We start from the raw sequence: 25,118 nt of genomic DNA, 5'->3' as shown, positions 1-25,118 counted from the left end.
GATTTGGACAGTGGCTAAACCCAAGATACTACCTATGTAGTATCTCCTTCCCGCCCTCCCGCCCTCCTCCTGTAACCAGAAGAGAAGATAAGGATTTTTTCTTTTCTTTTATATATTTAAATGCATTGTTTGGTATTAATTAATTAAGTTAAAAGTAAGGCTTACAATGCAGGGGACCTCACACCCATGGCACGTGCCCATTGCTTGATGTGGGAGCTCAGGGATGTGGCTGACACCCCTGACTTTTATACTTGTAAGAAGTGTGTCCACCTGCAGCTCTTGTTTGAGCGCATGATGTCTCTGGAGCTGCGGATGGACTCATTGTGGAGCATCCATGAGGGAGACAGTGAGTTGATGACCAAAAGGCAGAGAAAGAGTAGGAAGGCTGTGCAGGCATCCCCTGTGATCATCTCCCTCCAAAACAGGTATACTGTTTTGGATACTGTTGGGGGAGATGGCTCACCAGGAGAGGGCAGCAGTCGTTAAGATCAATGCACCGTGGTGGGCACTACTTTCAGAAGGGCGGGAATAAGACTTTCAGGGCCATAGTTCTAGGGAATTCTATTGTAAGGGGAGTAGATAGGCAGTTCTCAGGCTGAAAACGAGATTCCCGGATGGTATGTTGCCTCCCAGGAGCTTGGGTCAGGGATGTCACCTATCAGCTGCAGAGCATTTCAAAAGGGGAGGGTGAACAGCCAGTTGTTGTGGTGCATATGGGCACCAATGATATAAGTAAAAAATGAGATGAGGTCCTGAAAGCAGAATTCAAGGAGCAAGGAGAGAAGTTAAAGAGGAGGACCTCAAACATAGGGATAGGAAAGGCAAGATTCGTGAACCATGGATGACAGGAGAGATCATGCAACTAGCCAAAAGGAAAAGGGAAGCGTACATAAGGAACAGGCAGCTAAGAACAGAACGGGCTCTGGAGGAATATCTGGAGAGTAGGACCAATCTTAAATGAGGAATCAAGTGGGCTTCAAGGGGTCATGAAATAACTTTAGCGAGCAGAGTTGAGGAGAATCCCAATTTTATTAAATATATAAGAAGAAAGAGGGTAACTAGAGAAAGGGTTGCTCCATTAAAGGAAGGTTGTGTGTCGAACCTGAGAGAATGGGTGCGATTCTCAACAATTAATTTGCATCAGTGTTCACTGAGGAGAGGGATATAATGAATGTTGAGATTAGAGATAGAAGTTTGTTTACACTGGATCATGTTTAGTAGGGAAGATGTGTTGGAGGTTATTAAGATGGACAAATCCCCAGGACCAGATGGGATCTATCACTGGTTGCTCAGGGGGGGCGAGAGAGGAAATAGCTGGGGCCCTGACAGATATCTTTGTAGCATCCTTAAACACAGGTTAAATGCCTGAGGACTGGAGAGTTTATAATGCTGTCCCCCTGTACAAGAAGGGTAGTAGGGATATTCTGGGTAACTACAGACCAGTGAGCCTGACGTCAGTGGTGGGAAGGTTGCTGGAGAAGGTACTGAGGGATAAAATCTATTTATATTGGGAAGAGAATGGGCTTATCAGTGATAGGCAACATTGTTTTGTGCGGGGGAGATCGTGCCTTACCAACTTAGTAGAGTTCTTTAAGGAAGTCACCAAGTTAATAGATGAAGGAAGGGCTGTTGATGTAATATGCATGGACTTTAGTAAAGTGTTTGATAAGGTTCCCTATGGTGAATTAATGGAGAAAGTGAAGTCACATGGTGTGCAGGGTATTCTAGCTCGATGGATAAAGAACTGGTTGAGCAACAGGAGACAGAGAGTAGTGGTTGAAATGGAGAAAGGTGCCCAGTGGTGTTCCAGGGATCAGTGTTGGGGCCACTGTTGTTTGTGATAAATAAATGATCTGGAATAGGACACTGATGGTATGATCTGCAAGTTTGCAGATGACACGAAGATTGGTAGAGAAGCAGAAAGCATAGGGGACTGTCAAAGAATACAGGAGAATATAGATAGACTGGAAAGTTGGGCGGAGAAGTGGCAGATGGAGTTTAGTCCAGGAAATGTGAGGTGATGCATTTTGGAAGGTCTAATACGAACTATACTGTAAACAGAAGAACCTTGGGAAAAGTTGATGAGTAGAGTGACCTGGGAGTTCAGGTCCATTGTACCCTGAGGTGGCTACAGAGGTGGATAGAGTGGTCAAGAAGGCATATGGTTTGCTTGCCTTCATCAGATGGGGTATTGAGTATAAGAGCTGGCAGGTCATGTTAAAATTGTAAAATACTTCGTTCGGGTGCATTTAGAATACTGTGTACAATTCTGGTCACCACATTACCAAAAGGATGTGGACATTTTGGAGAGGGTACAGAGAAGGTTTACGAGGATGTTGCCTGGTATGGAAGGTGCTAGATATGAAGAGAAGTTGAGTAGATTAGGATTGTTTTTATTTTAAAAAAAGGCAATTGAGGAGGAATCTCATTGAGTTGTACAAAATCATGAAGGGGATAGACAGGGTGGATACAGGTAAGCTTTTTCCAAGGGGGAGGGATTCAGTAACGAATGGTCACACATTCAAGGTGAGAGGAGAAAAGTTTAAGGGAGATACATGTGGAAAGTACTTTATACAGAAGATGGTAGGTGCCTGGAAAGCGTTACCAGTAGAGGTAGTAGAGGCAGGCACAGTAGATTCATCTAAGGTGTGTCTGGACAGATACATGAGTAGATGGGGAGCAGAGGGATACAGATGTTTAGGAATTGGGCGATAGGTTTAGACAGTGGATTTGGATTGGCACAGGCTTGGAGGGCCGAAGGGCCTATTCCCGGGCTGTAAATTTTCTTTGTTCTTTGTCTTCTTTTTTTGTAAGACAAAGCAACAAAGCAAAATACAGAAAACAACAGAGAAGCAGAGACAGACACCAGAACTCGGGATCCCAGCCAACATCTCAAGGTGAATGCTGCCAAATTAATCACAGAGTCCAACGTGGTCTCTTTCAGCCCAATCTTGCCTCAGCGTATCACAACAGCCAGTAACTACAAGGGAAACCAGCTCCCGACTACTGCTTTTTAGCTCAGGGAGGGACTGCTGCAAACTGCCGGAGGAATTTGGAGAAGTCTCCAAACACAACCTTTCTTACCGCAGTGCCTCGCTAGCGGCTCAAGGTGTCAATATACAATCCTTAAGGATCAAAACTAAAACTGCTGGCATCCATAACCACAGCCCAATCCTATCCACTCTGGCTCGCAGCAGTGGTGAAAACAACTCTCCCGTCTTGTCGCAAAAAAATACAAATCCACCGACTCAGCAAGGTTGCACAAAATAGGGACAAAATCGAGAAAAGTCCAGAAAATCTTGTGAAATCGAGGTCCTGAACAGCTACATCAACAACTGGGGATGGGATACATTATAAACAATAGACAATAGGTGCAGGAGTAGGCCATTCTGCCCTTCGAGCCAGCACCACCATTCATTATGATCATGGCTGATCATCCTCAATCAAAATCCTGTTCCTGCCTTATCCCCATAACCCTTGATTCCACTATCCTTAAGAGCTCTATCCAACTCTTTCTTGAAAGTATCCAGAGACTTGGCCTCCACAGCCTTCTGGGGCAGAGCATTCCATACACCCACAGCTCTCTGGGTGAAGAGGTTTCTCCTCAACTCTGTTCCAAGTGGTCTACCCCTTATTTTTAAACTGTGTCCTCTGGTTCAGGACTCCCCCATCAGCGGAAATATGCTTCCTGCCTCCAGAGTGTCCAATCCTTTAATAATCTTATAGATCTCGATCAGATCCCTTCTCAGCCTTCTAAACTCAAGCGTATACAAGCCCAGTCGCTTCAATCTTTCAACGTAAGATAGTCCCACCATTCTGGGAATTGACCTTGTAGGCCTACGCTGCACTCCCTCAATAGCCAGAATGTCTTTCCTCAAATTTGGAGACCAAAACTGTGCACAATATTCCAGGTGCAGTCTCACCAGGGCCCTGTACAGCTGCAGAAGGACCTCTTTGCTTCTATGCGCAATTCGTCTTGTTATGAAGGCCAGCATGCTATTAGCTTTCTTCACTGCCTGCTCTACCTGCATGTTTGCTTTCATTGACTGATGTACAAGACACCTAGATCTCGTTGTACTGCCCCTTTACCTAACTTGACTCCATTTAGGTAATAATCTGCCTTCCTGTTCTTGCCACCAAAGTGGATAACCGCACATTTATCCACATTAAACTGCATCTGCCATGCATCCGTCCGCTCACCTGGCCTGTCCAGGTCACCCTGTAATCTCCTAATATCCTCCTCACATTTCACCCTGCCACCCAGCTTTGTGTCATCTGCAAATTTTCTAATATTACTTTAATACCTTCATCTATCTATATCATTAATGTACATTGTAAAAAGCCGCGGTCACAGCACTGATCTCTGCGGCACACCACTGGTCACCGCCTGCTTTTTCGAAAGGGAGCCGTTTATCACTACTCTTTGTTTCCTGTCAGCCAACCAATTTTCAATCCACGTCAGTATTTTGCCCCTAATACCATGTGCCCTAATTGTGCTCACTAACCTCCTATGTGGGACTTTATCAAAGGCTTTCTGAAAGTCCAGGTACACTATATCCACTGGATCTCCCTTGTCCATCTTCAGAGTTACATCCTCAAAAAATTCCAGAAGATTAGTCAAGCATGATTTCCCCTTCATAAATCCATGCTGACTCTGACCTATCCTGTTACTGCTATCCAGATGTGTCGTAATTTTGTCCTTTACAATTGACACCAGCATTTTTCCCACCACTGAGGTCAGACTAACTGGTCGAGGATTATTCCGAACCTAAAATAAAATAATCTAACCATGTGCATGTCCAGCAGTCACTTAAATGTCCCTAATGACTCTGCTTCCACCACCACCGCTGGCAACACAGTCCATACATTCACAACTCTGCATAAAGAACCCACCTCTGATGTCTCGTCTAAACTTTCCTCCTAATAAACCAGATATCCTAAATAAATCTAGGTCTATTTGGCCATATCCCTCCAAACCCTTCCTATAAAGGGGCTGCACGGTGGCTCAGTAGTTAGTACTGCAGCCTCGCAGCGTTAGGGTCCTGGGCTCAATTCCCACCTCGGGCAACAGTCTCTTTGGAGTTTGCACATTCTCCCCGTGTCTGCGTGGGTTTCCTCCTGGTGCTACAGTTTCCTCCCACAGTCCAAAGATATGCTGAATTGCCCATAGTGTAAGGTGCATTAGTCGAGGCAAATGTAGGGGAATGAGTCTGGGTGGGTTGCTCTTCGGAGGGTCCGTGTGGACTTGTTGGGCCAAAGGGCCTGTTTCCATACTGTAAGGAATCTAATCTAATCTAATATCTTAAAATGATAACCCCACGTGCCAGTCAATCCTGCCCTGGGGAAAAGTCTCTGGCTGTTGACTTTATCCAAGCCTCTCATTACCTTGTATACCTTGATCAGGTCACCTCTCTTCCTCCTTGTCTGCAGAGAGAAAAGTCCAAGCTTAGTCAACCTCTCTTCGTAACACAAGCCCTCCAGTCCAGGCAGCATCCAGGTAAACCTTCTTTGCACCGTGTCCAAAGCCTTAATATCTTTCCTACAATATGGCGTCCAGAACTGGACACAATATTCCAACTGTGGTCACACCAGGGTCTTATAGAGCTGTAGCAAAACCTTGTCGCTCTTAAACTCGATCCCCCTGTTAATGAAGGCCAAAACACCGTATCCTCCCACAGGGCAACTGTCTGTTTGGAGTTTGCACATTCTCCCCATGTCTGCGTGGGTTTCCTCCGGGTGCTCTGGTTTCCTTCCACAGTCCAAAGATGTGCAGGTCAGGTGAATTGGCCATGCTAAATTGCCCATAGGTTAGGTGCAGGGGTAAATGTAGGGGAATGGGTCTGAGTGGGTTGCTCTTGAGAGGGTCAGTCTGGACTGGTTGGGCTGAAGGGCCTGTTTCCACACTGTAGGGAATCTAATCTAAAACAACCCTATCCACGTAGGTGGCAACTTTGAGGGATCTATGCACTTGAACACCAAGATCCCTCTGTTCCTCCACACTGCCAAGAATCCTGTCTTTAATCCAGTATTCAGCATTAAAGTTCAACCTTCCAAATGCATCTCTTCGCATTTATCCAGGTTGAACTCCATCTGCCATTTCTCAGTCCAGCTCCACATCCTGTCTATGTCGTGTTGCAACCTGCAATAGCCCTCAATACTATCAATGGTACCTCCGACCTTTGTGCTATCGGCAAATTTACTAACCCACCCCTCAACCTCCTCATCTAAGACATTTATAAAAGCTACTAAAGAGCAGAGGCCCAAGAACAGAGCCCTGTGGGTCACCACTCAACACTGATCTCCAGACAGAATACTTTCCATCTACAACCACTCTGCGTACTGTCAGCCAACCAATTCTGAATCCAGACAGCCAAATCTCCCTGTATCCTATACCTCCTGACTTTATGAATGAGCCTACCAGGCGGACCTTATCAAATGCCTTGCTGAAGTCCACATACACCACATCCACTCTCAAATTTTGTTGACTTATCTCGTCACCTCCTCAAAGAACTCAATAAGATTTGTGAGGCATGACCTGCCCCTCACAAAGCCATGCTGTTTGCCTTTAACCACGCTATGCTTTTCTAAATAGTCATGAATCCTATCCCTCAGAATTCTTTCCAAAACCTTGCTGACTACAGACGTAAGACTGACTGGTCTGTAATTGCCAGGAATTTCCCTATTCCCCTTCTTGAATAGACGAACAACATTCGCCTCCCTCCAATCCTCTGGTACGGCTCCCCTGGAATGTGAGGAAGCAAAAATCTTTGCCAGAGGCTTAGCAACCTCCTTTCTTGCTTCCCGGAGCAACCTAGGATAAATCTGGTCTGGTCCTGGGAACTTATCAATCTTAATGTTTGCCAAAATTTACAGCACATCAACTTCATTAATCTTGATCTGTTCAAGCCTGTTTCCCAGCTGCTCGAAGTTCTCAATCACAACAAGGTCTCTTTCCTTAATGAAAACCAAAGCAAAAAACTCATTTAGGGCTTCCCCTATCTGCTCAGACTCCATGCACAAATTCCCAACACTATCCCTGATCATTCTCTAATTCCTCACGTATGAGTAAAATACCTTTGGGTTCTCTCTAATTCTTCCTGCCAAGCCGTTTTTTGTGCCCCTTCCTGGCTCTCCTTAGTCCGATTCTGAGCTCCTTTCTAATAAGCCTGTAATCCTCTAAATCTGTGGTTCCTCCACCTTACGTAAGCTGCCATCTTCCTTTTGACGAGAATCTCCTCTGGTCTTGTCATCCAAGATTCCTTATTCTTACCCCATCTTACCTGTCTCAGAGGAACAAATTTGTGCATCATTCATAACAATTGCTCCTTAAGCAGTCTCCACATGTCTGTTGCGCCCTTTCTGTGGAATAATTGCTTCCAATCTGTACTTCCCAGCTCCTGCCTGGTCGCGTCACAATTTCCTTTTTCCCAATTAAATATGTTCCCTTGGTAGCTGCTCCTTTCCCTCTCCAACGCTATGATAAATGTGTAGCACTTGTGGTCACTGTCACCAAAGTGTTCTGCCACCATGAAATCTGACACCTGTCCTGGCTCATTACCGAGCACCAAATCCAAAATGGCCTCTCCCCTCGTCAACCTAACCACATAGTGAGTTGGGAAATCTTCCTGAACACACATGACACAAACAGCTCCATCCAAACAATCTGCACAAAGGAGGTTCCAGTCAATATTGGGAAAGTTGAAGTCACCCATAACAACAACCCTGCTACATCTGCATTTTTCCAAAATCCTATGAGTTTGGCCAATGAGTTCTGCTATTAAGGGTCTGTAGAAAACCTCCAAAGAGGTGGCTGCTCCCTTGCTGTTCCTAACTTCCACCCATACTGACTCAGTAGGCAAACCTTCCTCAACAAACTTCGTTTCTGGAGCTGTGATGTATTCTCTGATTAGCAATGCTACACCCCCTCCTCTTTTTACACCCTCCCTGTACTTTTTAAACATTCTAAACCCTGGAACATCTAGCAACCATTCCTGCCCCTGTGAAACCCACATCTCTGTTATGGCCACAACATCATAGTCCCAAGTACTGATCCATGCTCTAAGTTCATCACTCTTATTTCTGACATTCCTTGCGTTAAAACAGACACCCTTTAACCGATTCTTTTGTTTCATCACGTGAAAAACCTTCCCGATAGATTCGCTACATCCTGTCACTGCCCATTTACAGCTACCACACCCCCCCCCCACCCCCCCGACCCCCCTCAGCTCTGGTTCCCACCTGCCTTGGGTTATTTACTGTTTATTCGTGAGCTTACAGGGAGAGACAACTCAACTGAATGGTCACAAGTCATTCCAATGAGATACAGAGAGTTGCATGATTATATAGGTTACAGTCAATTAACAATTAGCAAACAGTTAATTGCAATGTAATGAACAAGTAGGCACATTGCCCTGTCAATAGGCTTAGTGACGTAGAGTCTGGTCAGTGCTAATTAGTAGCTAATACGCAAGTGTTAGAATACAATAGGTTCTTGTAAAAGAAGAACATTCCCATGCTGGGAAAGAGTTCACTATCAGGTATTAATGCAGCTGCAAGGTCAACCACCTCACTGAGCCTGGGAATGTTCAAGGTTAGCAAGAAGATACTAATATGAGATTAAAATGATTTCCGGGCTTTTAAAACATGACAAAATGGCTGCTTCAGATCTCAACAAATGTCCCACACATTTATGTTTATTACAAACAACAAATCTGCCGGCACTAATCCCAACGGAACACCATTTGTCACTGATCTCCATTCCAATTTGTGCCCTTCCACCACCATTGTCTGTCATTTATGACCAAGCCAGTTTTGCCAGGAGGTTATTACACCAATCATGCCAGAAGAGAGCAGACGATGAGGAAGGCAGAGAGGAGACAGGTGCAAGAGACCCCGGGAGAAGTACCTGTCAGGAACAAGTTGAAGCTTTTGGAAACAGTAGAGACTGATGACACTACCAGTTCGCAAGGCGGCCACGTCTGTCAATCAAAAGTTGGCGCAGAGGCAGAGCGGAAGAGTCGGACATCACACAGAGCCGTGGTAATAGGGGACTCCATCGTGAGAGGAACTGACCGGGGTTTTTGTGGCAGCAAACGGGATTTAAGGATGGTGTGTTGCCTTCCTGGTGCCAGGGTGAAAGACATCGCGGACAGAGTGCAGGAAATCCTCAAGGACGAGGGTGAAGAGCCAGAGGTGGTGGTACATGTCGGCACAAATGATGTTGGGAAGAAGAGGAGGAACATACTACAGTGGGACTTCGGAGAACTAGGAAGAAGGCTGAAAAGCAGGACATCCAAGGTGGTTATCTCCGGTTTGCTTCCAGTTCCTCGGGCTGGTGTGGCCAGAAACAGGGAGATAATGGACTTGAACGTGTGGTTGGGGAACTGGTGCAGGAAGCAAGGATTTAAGTTCTTGGATCACTGGGGTATATTTTGTGGCAAGCATAAGTTCTACAAGAGAGACGGTTTGCACTTTAATAGGTTAGGGACCAGCATTCTGGCAGGCAGGTTTTTTACTGCAACACCGCTACATTTAAACTAAGTAGCGGGGGGGAGGGGACAAACTGGATGTTTAAAAAGGAAATTGAAGGGAAAGTTAGAGAAGAGAAGTCAAGAAAGACAACTGTATCAGTGAGGCAGAAAACTTGGAAAGGGATCATGCTGCAAGATTGAGTGAAATAGGGGTTGATGGAAAGGATGAGGGCAGTAACAAATTGAAAATACTATACGTGAATGCATGAAGCATTAGACATAAGATGGATTAGCTTGAGGCTCTTTTGGAAATTGGCAGATACGATATTGTGGGGATAACTGAGACATGGCTTCAAGTGGACAGGGCCTGGGAAATGAATATTCAAGGCTGCACGTGCTATCGTAAGGACATACTGACGGGCAGAGGGGGTGGGGTGGCCTTGTTGGTATTCAGTCCCTTGCATGGGGGGGGAACCTAGAATCAGGGGATGTAGAGTCAGTGTGGATAGAGCTGCGAAATACTAAGGGTAAAAAGACCCTCTTGGGAGTCATCTACAGGCCCTCCAAACAGTAGTCTGGATGTCGGATGTAAGTTGAATCAGGAGCTGAAATTGGCCTGTCGCAAAGATGTTACTACAGTTGTTATGGGGGATTTTAACATGCAGGTAGACTGGGAGAATCAGGATGGTATTGGACCTCAAGAAAGAGAGACTTTATGGAGTGCCTCAGAGATGGATTCTTAGAGCAGCTGGTGCTGGAGCCGACCAGGGAGAAGGCAATTCTGGAACTGGTATTGTGTAACGAACCAGAATTGGTCAGAGACCTCAAAGTGAAGGAGCCATTGGGAAGTAGTGACCATAATACATTAAGCTTCAATCTGCAATTTGAGAGGGAGAGGATGCAGTCGGAAGAGACAGTACTTCAGTTGAATAAAGCGAACTATGGAGCTATGAGGGAGGAGCTGGCCAAAGTTCAATGGTGCAATACTTTAGCAGAGATGACCGTGGAGGAACAATGGCGGATATTTCTGTGTATAATGCAGAAGTTGCAGGATCAGTTCATTCCTAAAAGGAAGAAAGATCCCAGGAGGAGGTATGGGCGGCCGTGGCTGACGAGGGAAGTTAAGAAACATATAAAGTTAAAAGAGAAAAAATATAACATAGCAAAGATAAGTGGGAAAACTGAGGACTGCGAAGCTTTTAAAGAGCAACAGAGGATTACTAAGAAGGAAATACGCAGACAAAAAATGAGGTATGAAGGTAAACTGGCCAATAATATAAAAGAGGATAGTAAAAGCTTTTTTAGATATGTGCAAGGCAAAAAAATATTTAGGACTAAAATTGGGCCCTTGAAGACAGAAACAGGGGAATATATTATGGGGAACAAAGAAATGGCAGAAGAATTAAATGGGTACTTCAGATCTGTGTTCACTGGGGAAGACACAAGCAATCTCCCTGAGGTAACAGTGGCTGAAGGACCTGAACTTACGGGAATTTATATTTGCCAGGATTTGGTGTTGGAGAGACTGTCAGGTCTGAAGGTTGATAAGTCTCCTGGGCCTGATGGTCTACATCCCAGGGTACTGAAGGAGGTGGCTCGGGAAATCGTGGATGCGTTGGTGATTATTTTCCAGAGTTCGATAGATTCGGGGTCGGTTCCTGAGGATTGGAGGGTGGCTAATGTTATACCACTTTTTAAGAAAGGTGGGAGAGAGAAAGCAGGAAATTATAGACCAGTTAGTCTGACCTCAGTGATGGGAAAGATGCTGGAGTCTATTATAAAGGATGAAATTACAGCACATCTGGATAGTAGTAACAGGATAGGACAGAGTCAGCATGGATTTATGAAGGGGAAATCATGCTTGACTAATCTTCTTGAATTTTTTGAGGATGTAACTCGGAAGATGAGGGAGATCCAGTAGATGGAGTGTACCTGGACTTTCAGAAAGCTTTTGATAAAGTCCCACACAGGAGGTTAGTGAGTAAAATTAGGGCGCATGGTATTGGGGGCAAAGTACTAGATTGGATTGAAAATTGATTGGCTGATAGGAAACAAAGGGTAGTGATAAACGGCTCCATTTTGGAATGGCAGGCAGTGACCAGTGGGGTACCGCAGGGATCCGTGCTGGGACCGCAGCTTTTTACAATATATGTTAATGATATAGAAGATGGTATCAGCAATAACATTAGCAAATTTGCTGATGATACAAAGCTGGGTGGCAGGGTGAAATGTGATGAGGATGTTAGGAGGCTACAGGGTGACCTGGACAAGTTAGGTGAGTGGGCAGATGCATGGCAGATGCAGTTTAATGTGGATAAATGTATGGTTATCCATTTTGGTGGCAAGAACAGGAAGGCAGATTCCTACCTCAATGGAATCAATTTAGGTAAAGGGGCAGTACAGAGAGATCTGGGTGTTCTTGTACACCAGTCAATGAAGGCAAGCATGCAGGTACAGCAGGTAGTGAAGAAGGCTAATAGCATGCTGGCCTTCATAACAAGAGGAATTGAGTAAAGAAACAAAGAGGTGCTTCTGCAGCTGTACAGGGCCCTGGTGAGACCATACCTGGAGTACTGTGTGCAGTTCTGGTCTCCAAATTTGAAGAAAGACATTCTGGCACTGGAACGTGTCCAGCGGAGATTCACACGGATGATCCCTAGAATGGTTGGTCTAACATATGAGGAACGGCTGAGGATGCTGGGATTGTATTCATTGGAGTTTAGAAGATTAAGGGGAGACTTAATAGAGACGTACAAGATAATACATGGCTTGGAAAGGGTGGACGCTAGGAAATTGTTTCCGTTAGGTGAGGATACTAGGACCCATGGACACAACCTTAAAGTTAGAGGGGGTCATTCAGAACAGAAATGTGGAGACATTTCTTCAGCCAGAGAGTGGTGGGCCTGTGGAATTCATTGCCGCAGAGTGCAGTGGAGGCCGGGACGCTAAATCTCTTCAAGGCAGAGACTGATAGATTCTTGTTGTCTCGAGGAATTAAGGGCTACGGGGAGAATGCGGGTAAGTGGAGTTGAAATGCCCATCAGCCATGATTGAATGGTGGAGTGGACTCGATGGGCTGAATGGCCTTACTTCCACTCCTATGTCTTATGGTCTTATGGCTATTGAGGGAATGCAGCGTAGGTTCACGAGGTCAATTCCTGGAATGGCGGGATTACCTTACACTGAAAGACTGAAGCAACTGGGCTTGTATACCCTTGAGTTTAGAAGACTGAGAGGGGATCTGATTGAGACATATAAGATTATTAAAGGATTGGACACTCTGGCAGCAGGAAACATGTTTCCGCTGATGGGTGAGTGCCGAACCAGAGGACACAGCTTAAAAATACAGGGTAGACCATTTAGGACAGAGATGAGGAGAAACTTCTTCACCCAGAGAGTGGTGGCTGTGTGGAATGCTCTGCCCCAGAGGGCAGTGGAGGCCCAGTCTCTGGATTCATTTAAGAAAGAGTTGGATAGAGCTCTCAAAGATAGTGGAATCAAGGGTTATGTAGATAAGGCAGGAAGAGGATACTGATTAGGAATGATCAGCCATGATCATATTGAATGGCGGTGCAGGCTTGAAGGGCTGAATGGCCTACTCCTGCACTTATTGTCTATTGTCTGTTGTCTATTATTGTATCTATTGAACCAGCTCTTTCTAGATTGCATGCCTGCAATGAGGTACCTTGTTAAAGTTGTTACTGAAGTCCATGTTGACAACATCCATTGCCCAACCTTCATCAGTCATTCTTGTCACCTCCTCAAAAATTGAATTAAATTCATGAGACATGACCTTCTGCACAGAAATCCATTCTACCTATCATAGTGAATGTGTTCGTTTCCAAATGTGATTAAAACCTGTCTCTCATTATCTTCTTCAACAGCTTCCCCTCCATCACTTGGAGGCAATTGGAGGGCTACAGAAGATGTTTGAAACTAAATCGCACAGGGAGAATGTTTATATGATATGTAATTTATAAAGTTGATGAAAAAGGACAAGGCAATAATGCAAAGTATTGTTAAGGGTTATCACTACCAAAGTGTGACAGGAAGAGTAGGGAAAAGTAATAAAAGGCAGAATTGAAGACTCCATCTCAATACATTCATCATTTGCAACCAGATTGATCAATGATAGTACAAATAGAAATAAATAAATAGTTAGCCATTATGTTATTTGAGTACAAGTGATTGAATTGGAAAGTAAATATTCAAGAGCATTTGACATTTCAGAAGGATGAGAACAAAGTAAAGTAAGGTGGGGCAGCTCTTTTAATAAAGTATGAAATGCGTAAAGCTGGAAGAAATTATATTGGTCCAGAAGATCAAGATGTAGAATTCCTGGGTCATCAGAAAACACTGGTGGGACTAACACCTGTAGTATAATAGGAACATGTCAATTGTCCATTTGGTACAAAGGATAGAAAAGCAGGAAATGATTTAAACTGAAAAAAATTACAAATGCTGCAGCACAGAAGGAACTACACATCCTTGTTCAATATTCACAAAATATATGTATGAGAATATTAATTGGGTGCAGAAGTGGGCTGTTTGACTCCTCAAAACTGCCCTGCCATTCAATAAGAACACAGCAGATCGATTTTGTTTGAATTCCACATTTCCAGCGACACCTAATAACCTTTGGTTCCACTGGCAAACAAAAATCTACCCACAGAAAAGCAATATACTGCAAAATAAAAACAAAAAAATGTTGAAGAAACTCAGTAGGTCCAGTAGAATCTGTGAAGACAGAAATAAAGTTACCTTTCAGATATGAATCTTTGCAACATAGAAGCATCAAAACTAGGATCAGGAATAGGTAAAAACAAGGACTGCAGATGCTGAAAACCAGAGTTTAGATTAGAGTGGTTCTGGAAAAGCTCAGCAGGTCAGGCAGCATCCGAGGAGCCGGAAAATCGATGTTTCGGGCAAAAGCCTTTCATCAGGAATAGAGGCAGGGTGCCTGCAGAATGCAGAGATAAATGAGAGGGGGGTGGGGGTGGTGACAAAGTAGCATAGAGTACGATAGATGAATGGGGGTGGGATGAAGGCGATAGGTCAGAGAGGAGGGTGGAGTGGATAGGTGGAAAGGAAGATAGGCAGGTGGGACAAGTCATGAGGGTGGTGCTGAGCTGGAAGGTTGGAGCTGGGGTGAGGTGCTGTAAGGGGAAATGAGGAAACAGGTGAAATCCACATTGATGCCATGGGGTTGAAGTGTTCCGAGGAGGAAGATGAAGCGTTCTTCCTCCAGGCGTCGGGTGGTGAGGGAACGGCGGTGGAGGAGGCCCAGGACCTGCATGTCCTTGGCAGAGTGGGAGGGGGAGTTGAAATGTTTGGCCACAGGGTGGTGGGGTTGATTGGTGCAGGTGTCCAAGAGATGTTGCCTAAAGCGCTCTGCGAGGAGGCATCCAGTCACCCCAATGTAGAGGAGACCACACCGGGAGCAACGGATACAATAAATGATATTGGTGGATGTGCAGGTAAAACTTTGGATGTGGAAGGTTCCTTTGGGGCCTTGGATAGAGGTGAGGGAGGAGGTGTGGGTACAGGTTTTGCAATTCCTGCGGTGGCAGGGGACGGTGCCAGGAAGGGAGGGAGGGTGGGTTGTTGATGGGCATGGACCTGACCAGGTAGTCACGGAGGGAATGGTCTTTGCAGTAAGCGGAAATGGTTGGGGAGGGAAATATATCCCAGGTGGTGGGGTCCGTTTGGAGGTGGCGGAAATGTCGTTGGATGTTGTGGTTTCCCTGCCTATCTTCATTTCCACCTTTCCACTCCACCCTCCTCTCTGACCTATCACCTCCATCCCCACCCCCATTCACCTATTGTATTCTATGCTACTTTCTCCCTACCCCCACCCCCCTCTCATTTATCTCTCCACTCTGCAGACAACCTGCCTCTATTCCTGATGAAGGGCTTTTGCCCAAAATGTCAATTTTCCTGCTTCTCAGATGCTGTCTGACCTGCTGTGCTTTTCCAGCACCACTCTAATCTAGGAGCAGGAATAGGCCATTCAAGCCTGCTGTGCATTCAATATGATCACAGCTGATCATCTAACTCAGTACCATGTTCCCACTTTCTCCCCATATACTTTGATCTTTTTAATCCCAAGTTCAATTGAAAATATTCAATATTTTGTCTTCACCTGCTTTTAATTGGAGAAAATTCCACCATTCTCTGGGTGAAAAACTTTCAGCTCATCTCAGTCCTAAAAACCCACCCTTATATCTTTAAACTGTGAGCCATAGTCCTGGACTCCTCAGTCTTCAGGAATAGCTTCCTGCATTTATCTTATCTAGTCCTATTGGAATTCTTCCAAATTGTAATGAATATAGTCCTATTTGACACAATCTTTATTTGTGTATCAGTCCTGCCATCCCAGGAAGTGTTCTGGTATACCTTCATTGTACTTCCTCCTTAGCCAGAACATCCTTTTTCAAATAAGGAAACCAAAACTCCACACAATACTCCAGGTGTGGTCTCACAATGGCCATGAACAATTGCAGCAAGACATCCCAATGCTCCCTACAAGCTGACTCTTAATCTTTATTTTACCCCTTTTAATCAATCCCTTTCTTCTCCTATTGCTAAAATTTAAACTTCTCCCAATCCTCAGGTCTCATGCTCCTGTACTTGAATCCTCTTGCTATGAAAGTCATCATAACATTTGCCTTCTTTACCGCCTGCTGTACCTGCATGCCGATTTTTGCATACTGGTGTACAAGGGCATCTATGTCTTTGTGCCTTCCCCAATTAATTGCCTTTCATATAATAAGCTGCGTTCCTATTCTTGCTCGCAAAGTAGACATTCTCACATTTATCAGTTTTATTCTTCATCTACCATGCATTTGTCCACTGATTCAACTTGTCCAAATCACACTGAAGCATTTCTGCATCATCCTCACAGTTCATCCTTCCACCCTATTTTGTGGCATATGCAAACTTGGCCATGTTCAAATGCAATAGGATCTGGACAATATCCAGACTTGGGCTGACAAGTGGCAAGTAACACTTGCACCACACAAATGCCAGGCAATGACCATCTCCAATAAAAGATAAACTAAACACATCAATACCATCACTAAGTCCCCCTGGGAGTTAGAATTGAACATAAACTCAACTGAACTCACAATATAAATACAGCAGTTACAAGAGCAGGTCAGAGGCTAGGAATACAGTAGCATGTAGCTCACCACCTATAAGGCATAAGTCATAGAGACATACAGCATGGAAACATCCTTCGATCCAACTCGTCCATGCTGACCAGATATCCTAACCTAATCTAGTCCCATTTGCCAGCACTTGGCCCATATCCCTCTAAACCCTTCCTCCATCCAGATGCCTTTTAAATGCTGCAATTGTACCAGCCTCCACCACTTCCTCTGGCAGCTCATACCATACATGCACCTCCCTGTGCATGAAAAAGTTGCACCTTAGATCCCTTTTATATCTTTCCCATCTCACCCTAAGCCTATGCTCTCTAGTTCTGGATTGCCCAACCCCAGGGAAAAGATTTTGTCTATTTATCCTAACCATTCCGCTCATGATTTTGTAAACCTCTATCAGGTCACCCCTCTGCCTCTGACATTCCAGGGAAAACAGCCTCAGCCTATTCAGCCTCTCTCTATAGCTCAAATCCTGGCAACATCCTTATAAATCTTTTCTGAACCATTCAAGTTTCACAATATCCTTCCAATAGGAAGGAGACCAGAATTGCATGCTATATTTCAAAAGTGGCCTAACCAATGTCCCGTACAGCTGCAACATGACCTGCCAACTCCTATACTCAATGCTCTGACCAATAAAGGAAAGCATACCAAAGGCCAATGCTCCCCACTTGCCTGGAAGAGTGTACCTCCAAAACCACTCACGGGTGGCATGGTGGCACAGTGGCTAGCACTGCTGCCTCACAGCACCAGAGACCCGGGTTCAATTCCCGCCTCAGGCGACTCTCTGTGTGGAGTTTGCACATTCTTCCCGTGTCTGCGTGGGTTTCCTCCGGGTGCTCCAGTTTCCTCCCACAATCCAAAAATGTGCAGGTTAGGTGAATTGGCCATGCTCAATTGCCCGTAGTGTTAGGTGAAGGGGTAAATGTAGGGGAATGGGTCTGGGTGTGTTACGCTTTGGTGGGTCGGTGTGGACTTGTTGGGCCGAAAGGCCTATTTCCACACTGTAAGTAATCTAATCTAAAAAAACGCTTGACACCTTCCAGGACAAAGCAGCCGACTTGATTGGGAACACATCCACAAACATGCACTCCCTCCATTACTGGCAGTCAGTAGCAGCAGTGTATACTATCTATTAGGTGTACTGTAGAAATTCTCCAAATTTCCTTATTACACCTTCAAAACCCACAGCCACTTCCAATTAGAAGGATAAGCACAGCAGATATATGGGAGCACCACCACCTGCAAGTTCCCTGTATTCTGTCTGTTAGCTGATCATTAATCCATGGTCAGTACATTACATACTATCCAAATGCTGTATCTTTTTCTAACCAGTTTCCTGTGGGAGATTTCACCAAAATCCTTTTGGAAATCTAAGTGTGCTATATCTGTCAACTCTCCTTTTGTAACATCCTCAAAAAGCCCGAACACCTTGCTTAGACATGATTTCTCTTTCACAAATCTATGCTGACTATGCCCAATCAGATTATAATCAGCCAGGTGTCTGTTTATCTCATCCTTTATAATAAGTTCCAGCATTGTCCCCAGTACTGATGTAAGGTTAACAAGTCTCTAGTTCCCTTTTTTTTCTCTCCTGCTCCTACTACCAAGACTGTATAGAACTTTGGAAGATGATAACCAATGCATCAACTCACGATAGCCACTTTATTCAACTTTCTGGGATGAAGGCCATTACATATTTTGGATTTATCAAGCCCCATTAATTTCTACAGTACAATATTCCTACTAATACTAATTTCCTCCAGCTTCTCATTCTTCCTAACTTCTTGGATCTTCGAATTTTTGGAAATTTCTTGTATCTTCAAGTTGAAAACAGACAGAAAATAATATTATAGCTTCTGTGCCAGTTCTTCATTCCCCATCATAAATCCTCCTGACTCTCTCTTTAATGGACTCACATCCGGTTTAGCCAAACATTTCCTTTTTACATTCTTAGATAATGTTTTACAATCTTTTTTGTTGCTTTTTTGTTAGATTGCATTCATGTGTACATCCTCTTTCCTTATCAGTTTTGTAGTCCTACTTTATGTTCTATGTAGATCCAAATCCTCAGTTGCTGCTATTTTTGAAAAATGTATAAGTTTTTTCCTTAACTCCTATGAAATCCTGAGTTTCCTCTGTTGATCACAGTTGACTGACCTTTCAGTTTTTGGACCTTAAAAGAATGTTTGGTTGCTGCAAATCATCAATATGTCTTAAAGTCGTGCCTTTTAATGTATTTTTTCCAATCCACTCCAGCCAATTTATGCCTTATGCTTTCATATTTTCCTCATTTAAATCTTTACTTCAGATTGAATTTCCTCACTTTTAAACAAAATATGAAATTCTATAATATGTAGTCATTCATTGCTAAAGATTCTTTTGTAACTAGATTGTTAATTAACCATTCGTCATTACACAATACTAGATCATAAGACCATAAGACCATAAGACATAGGAGTGGAAGTAAGGCCATTCGGCCCATCGAGTCCACTCCGCCATTCAATCATGGCTGATGCGCATTTCAGCTCCACTTGCCAGCGTTCTCCCCGTAGCCCTTAATTCCTCTAGACAACAAGAACCTATCAATCTCGGCCTTGAAGACATTTAGCGTCCCGGCTTCCACTGCACTCCGTGGCAATGAATTCCACAGGCCCACCACTCTCTGGCTGAAGAAATGTCTCCGCATTTCCGTTCTGAAATGACCCCCTCTAATTCTAAGGCTGTGTCCACGGGTCCTAGTCTCCTCGCCTAACAGAAACAATTTTCTAGCATCCACCTTTTCAAAGCCATGTATTATTTTGTACGTTTCTATTAGATCTCCCCTTAATCTTCTAAACTCCAACGAATACAATCCCAGTATCCTCAGCCGTTCCTCATATGCTAGACCTTTCATTCCAGGGATCATCCGTGTGAATCTCCGCTGGACACGTTCCAGTGCCAGTATGTCCTTCCTGAGGTGTGGGGACCAAAACTGGACACAGTACTCCAAATGGGGCCTAACCAGAGCTTTATAAAGTCTTAGTAGTACATCTCTGCTTTTATATTCCAACCCTCTTGAGATAAGAGACAACATTGCATTCGCTTTCTTAATCACAGACTCAACCTGCATGTTTACCTTTAGAGAATCCTCGACTAGCACTCCCAGATCCCTTTGTGCTTTGGCTTTATTAAGTTTCTCACCATTTAGAAAGTAGTCCATTCCTATATTCTTTTTGCCAAAGTGCAAGACCTCGCACTTGCTCACGTTAAATTCCATCAGCCATTTCCTGGCCCACTCTCCCAACCTGTCTAGATCCTTCTGTAGCCTCCCCACTTCCTCAGTACTACCTGCCTGTCTACCTAACTTTGTATCATCGGCAAACTTCGCTAGAATGCCCCCGGTTCCCTCATCCAAATCATTAATATATAATGCGAACAGCTGTGGCCCCAGCACCGAACCCTGCGGGACACCGCTCGTCACCGGCTGCCATTCTGAAAAAGAACCTTTTATCCCAACTCTCTGCCTTCTGTTAGATAGCCAATCCTCAATCCATCCCAGCAGCTCACCTCGAACACCATGGGCCCTCACCTTGCTCAGCAGTCTCCCGTGTGGCACCTTATCAAAGGCCTTTTGAAAGTCCAGATAGACCACATCCACTGGGTTCCCCTGGTCTAACCTACTTGTTACCTCTTCAAAAAATTCCAACAGGTTTGTCAGGCATGACCTCCCTTTACTAAATCCATGTTGACTTGTTCTAATCAGACTCTGCTCTTCCAAGAATTTAGAAACCTCATCCTTAATGATGGATTCTATAATTTTACCAACAACCGAGGTTAAGCTGATTGGCCTATAATTTTCCATCTTTTGCCTTGATCCTTTCTTGAACAAGGGGGTTACTACAGCCATCTTCCAATCATCCGGGACCTTTCCTGACTCCAGTGACTCTTGAAAGATCTCAACCAATGCCTCTGCTATTTCCTCAGCAACCTCTCTCAGAACTCTAGGGTGTATCCCATCGGGGCCAGGAGATTTATCAATTTTAAGACTTTTTAACTTTTCTAGCACTATCTCTTTTGTAATGGCAACCATACTCAACTCAGCCCCGTGACACCCTTTAATTTTTGGGATATTACTCGTGTCTTCCACTGTGAAAACTGACGCAAAGTACTTGTTAAGTTCTCCTGCTATTTCCTTATCTCCCATCACTAGGCTCCCTGCATCAGTTTGAAGTGGCCCAATGTCTACTTTTGCCTGTCGTTTGTTTCTTATGTACTGAAAGAAACTTTTACTATTATTTCTAATATTACTGGCTAGCCTACCTTCATATTTGATCCTCTCATTTCTTATTACACTCTTTGTTATCCTCTGTTTGCTTTTGTATCCTTCCCAATCTTCTGATTTCCCACTGTTCTTAGCCACTTTATAGGATCTCTCTTTTTCTTTAATACATTTCCTGACTTCCTTTGTCAGCCAAGGTTGTCTAATCCCTCCCCGGTTAATCTTTCTTTTCTTTGGAATGAACCTCTGTACAGTGTCCTCAATTATACCTACAAACTCCTGCCATTTTTGCTCTAGTGTCTTCCCGGTTAGCCTCTGCTTCCAGTCTATTTTAGTCAGTTCCTCTCTCATGCCCTCATAATTACCTTTATTCAACTGTAACACCATTACATCAGATTTCGCCTTCTCCCTTTCAAACTCCAGACTGAACTCTACCATATTATGGTCGCTACTTCCTAAGGGTTCCCTTACTTTAAGATCTTTTATAGAGTCTGGTTCATTGCAAAGCACTAGGTCCAGAATAGCCTGCTCTCTTGTGGGCTCCATGACAAGCTGTTCCAAAAAGCCATCCTGTAAGCATTCCATGAATTCCCTTTCTTTAGATCCACTAGCAACATTATTTACCCAGTCCACCTGCATATTGAAGTCACCCATGATCAATGTAACCTTGCCTTTCTGACATGCCTTCTCTATTTCCCGGTACATGTTGCGTCCCTGGTCCTGACCACTGTTAGGAGGTCTGTACACAACTCCAATTATGGTTTTTTTGCCTTTGTGGTTCCTCAATTCCACCCACACAGACTCCACATCATCCGACGCTATGTCATTCAATACCATAGATTTAATTTTGTTCTTAACTAACAAGGCAACCCCACCCCCTCTGCCCACCTCTCTGTCTTTTCGATAAGTCGAAAAACCATGGAGGTTTAACTGCCAGTCCTGACCCCCCTGTAACCAAGTCTCTGTGATGCCTACTACATCATAATCATTCACTATTATCTGTGCCATTAATTCATCGGCTTTGTTATGAATGCTACGAGCATTCAGGTAAAGTGCCTTAATGCTAACTTCCTTATTAGAGATGTTGTGAGTCATATGTCCTAAATTATCCTTGGTTTTTTCTGCATTCTCAGTCTGCCTCAATTTTAAATCCGCCTGGAAACATGCTATCCTGCTGCTTATCTTTCCATTTACCTCCATACTCCCTGTCGCTTTCACTTTCCCTTCCCCCCAACTCAGAAGTTTAAAGTCCTACTGACCACCCTATTTATCCTCTTCACCAGAACATTGGTACCTGATCGGTTCAGGTGGAGACCGTCCCAACGGTACAGATCCCCCCTGTTCCAAAACTGATGCCAGTGCCCCATGAAGTGGAATCCCTCTTTCCCACACCAATCCCTTAGCCACGTGTTTACTTGCCTAATTTTCTTGTCCCTATGCCAATTGGCACGTGGCTCGGGCAGACAGATCTAAAGTAGCATGACTTCCAATTAGCTTCTTTAAGTACTGCAACAGAAAACCATGCCCAACATACTGTGGAAACCTGTCCTCTACAGCTTTAGTGCCGAATTGGTTTGGGCTGTCTGTGTGCTTCCTAATGTACTCAAGCACTCCATTACTATCAATATTACTACACCTTCCTTTCCTTCTTGTCTGTCCTTCTTAAACATTAAATATCCTTGAATATTCAGTTCCCAGTTCTAATCACCAGGCAGCTATGATTTTACAGTAGCAAATATATCATATTCATTTGTATCTCTAGTTGTGTCTTTAAATTATTTATCTTGTTGCAAATGTTGTGTGCTTTCAAGTAGAGTGCCCTTGAATTTTCCACGTTTGATATCTTTTTGACTTCAGTCTGAAGCTTACTTGATGTTCAGTTTTGTTTTTCCTATCTCCCTGTCTCCCAAGTATCTTTTTAACTTTCTTTTACCAACATGACTTTCTTCCAGTTTGGGTTCTCCCTCAGGTTTAATGTCCTTGAGCAGTTAGTATAAATCCACCCCAACAGTTGTAGCAAATCTCCATGAGTTTTGAGTCCCAATCCCATTAAGTTGTAGCCCCATTTAGTTTGTACAGGTTCCGCTTGCCCCAGAACCAGTGCAAATTCTTTAGAAATCTGATGGTCTCCTTCCCATGCCTGCAGTCACACAACAAATGTAAACAATGAATTCTTCTATTCTTATGCATCCTAGCATGTGGCACTAAGAATGATCCTCAGATTACTGCTTCTGAAATCCCATTTTTTAATTTCCATCCTTCCTAACTTCCTGAGATTTTTCTCCAGGACCTCATACTCTTTTATCTATGTCATTAGTATCAATGTGGACATGATGTCTAGCTGGCCTCCCTCCCGCAGAAGGATATTGGATGACTGCTTTGTGCCACCATTGACACTAGCACCAAGGAGGCAGCACATCATCTTGGAGTCATGTTTGCTGCTACAAAAACACTTGTCTGATCCTCTGACTGTGGAATCTCATATGACTATTGCCATTATATTCTTTGCTCCTTCCCTGTACAGTTGGGTCATCCATGGTGCCATGGGCTTGGCTCTGGCTGCATTTCCCTGAGCGACTATTGCTTTCAGTAGCTTCCAAAATGGAATACCGATTAGCATGCAAAGTTGACTTAATTGTTTACTGCAGAGAAAAGGCCAGTTCCTCCTTCCATTTTAGCAATCTAAAATTTGCTTTTGGGCAAACATTCACACCCATAATTTGTTCGGCTACTTGAGAACCAGGTATATATTTGTTGACAGGTAGAAAGCTGTTGTCTTCAACAAGTGGTCACCACTGGACAGGCCACTCAGCTACGTATTGTTAGGCAAACTTTATTTTGTGCATACCCTCTAGCTCCTGTAGTCCTTGCGTATACTGCTTGTATACGCAAATAGACAAACAGCATTTACAATGAGTGTCAGCTAACTGCTTTTAAAAAGTGCAGCAATCCTTTCTTAAATCTTTGGTTTTAAAAACAGCCCATTTTCCTATATCAGTTCACAATCAAAAATACAGCAAAATCAAAACATAGAGAATAGGACCAGGAGTGGTCTATACAGCTCTTTGAACCTGTTCTGCTATTCAGTCTGATCTTAGCTGGTCATCCTACTCAGAACCCTGTACTCATTTTTATGCCATATCTATTGAACTATATCTAGCTCTTTCTTGAAAGCATTCAATAATATAGTCTTAAGGGAGAGTCAGGGTGGAAATGTCTGTCTGAGAGAAATAGAGAGCTTTTAGATACTAGTCTGTGTATTGGTGTCCCCCGAGAGAGAATTGTGAGACACCGTTACATGAACAAATACCGCACTGAGACACTCTCTCAGCTTTTGTTTCCCTTATTCTCTCTTTCGTAGGATGCTCTACGAGCAAAAAGAAGCCAAGAAGCTGCAGAACGGGAATGGCGCAGGAAGGAACTAGAGGACGAGCGGAAAAAAGCAGAGATAACAGCAATGCTGAAGAAGTCTCGCTCAGATCAAATTCGGCACAAGCAGCATTTCCTGGCTGTGCAGGCAACTAAGGAACGACAGGAATTCGAGAGAGTCCTCAAGTAGGTCACTCAAGGTCCTAGAATTCAAATGCAATCCAGGTCATGCATTTTCTTTACCATGTATCGGATGCATCCTGCAATATTACAATAATTGATTGTACAGAACTTAAGCATGTTGAAAAAAAGATGCATTTTGTCAAAGTTTTATATTGTACTCATCAAGACATGGTCAAGGATATAAATTTGAGGGGGAACAAGTTTTATGCTTAATGAGAAGAAAGTGCTAATGTTGGCAAGTGAAATCTGATCAATAGAAACGTTGCCGTGTAGAATGTACCAATTATATGATGACTGGCAGTTAACTTCCAAGTTATGTTTAAATTTAAATCAGGTAAATTGATTTGAGTGTTTAAGCGTTGCCTTTTTGAATGGATAAGGGAATAGCTGCCATCTGTTTTGTTCAATTGAAACAGATGGGATGTGTGTACATGTTCTTTCTGTTTGCAAAGAACAGGGATCTGTGTATCAAAATAGCTCTCAGTACATGCAAGTGCCTTCCACAACAAGCCTAAATGACAATCCTAAATTAATCTTAAGAATCATTCATAGTTGCACAATTGCAGAATCACAGCTTACTGTGCTTTGTGTTTTGCAAGCACAGGCTAGTTGTAAAGTTTACCATTCATCCCTTGCCCATTGCAAACAGTTGAAGATACATGCAATTCAATA

At 43.8% G+C, this 25,118-nt stretch overlaps 1 protein-coding gene across 1 annotated transcript in view; it reads left to right on the top strand.

The window, feature by feature from the left end:
- Positions 1 to 25,118, top strand: part of cfap45 (cilia and flagella associated protein 45) — a 138,745-nt gene that overhangs the window by 85,996 nt on the left and 27,631 nt on the right. The window contains exon 10 of the mRNA XM_072574905.1: positions 24,256 to 24,449. Coding sequence (XP_072431006.1) covers positions 24,256 to 24,449 — 194 coding nt within the window. The remainder of the gene's footprint in view (positions 1 to 24,255; positions 24,450 to 25,118) is intronic.

Source organism: Chiloscyllium punctatum, chromosome 7 (assembly GCF_047496795.1).
Source record: "Chiloscyllium punctatum isolate Juve2018m chromosome 7, sChiPun1.3, whole genome shotgun sequence".
NCBI classification, from domain to species: Eukaryota; Metazoa; Chordata; class Chondrichthyes; order Orectolobiformes; family Hemiscylliidae; genus Chiloscyllium; species Chiloscyllium punctatum.
This window is presented reverse-complemented; position numbering and strand designations above follow the sequence as displayed.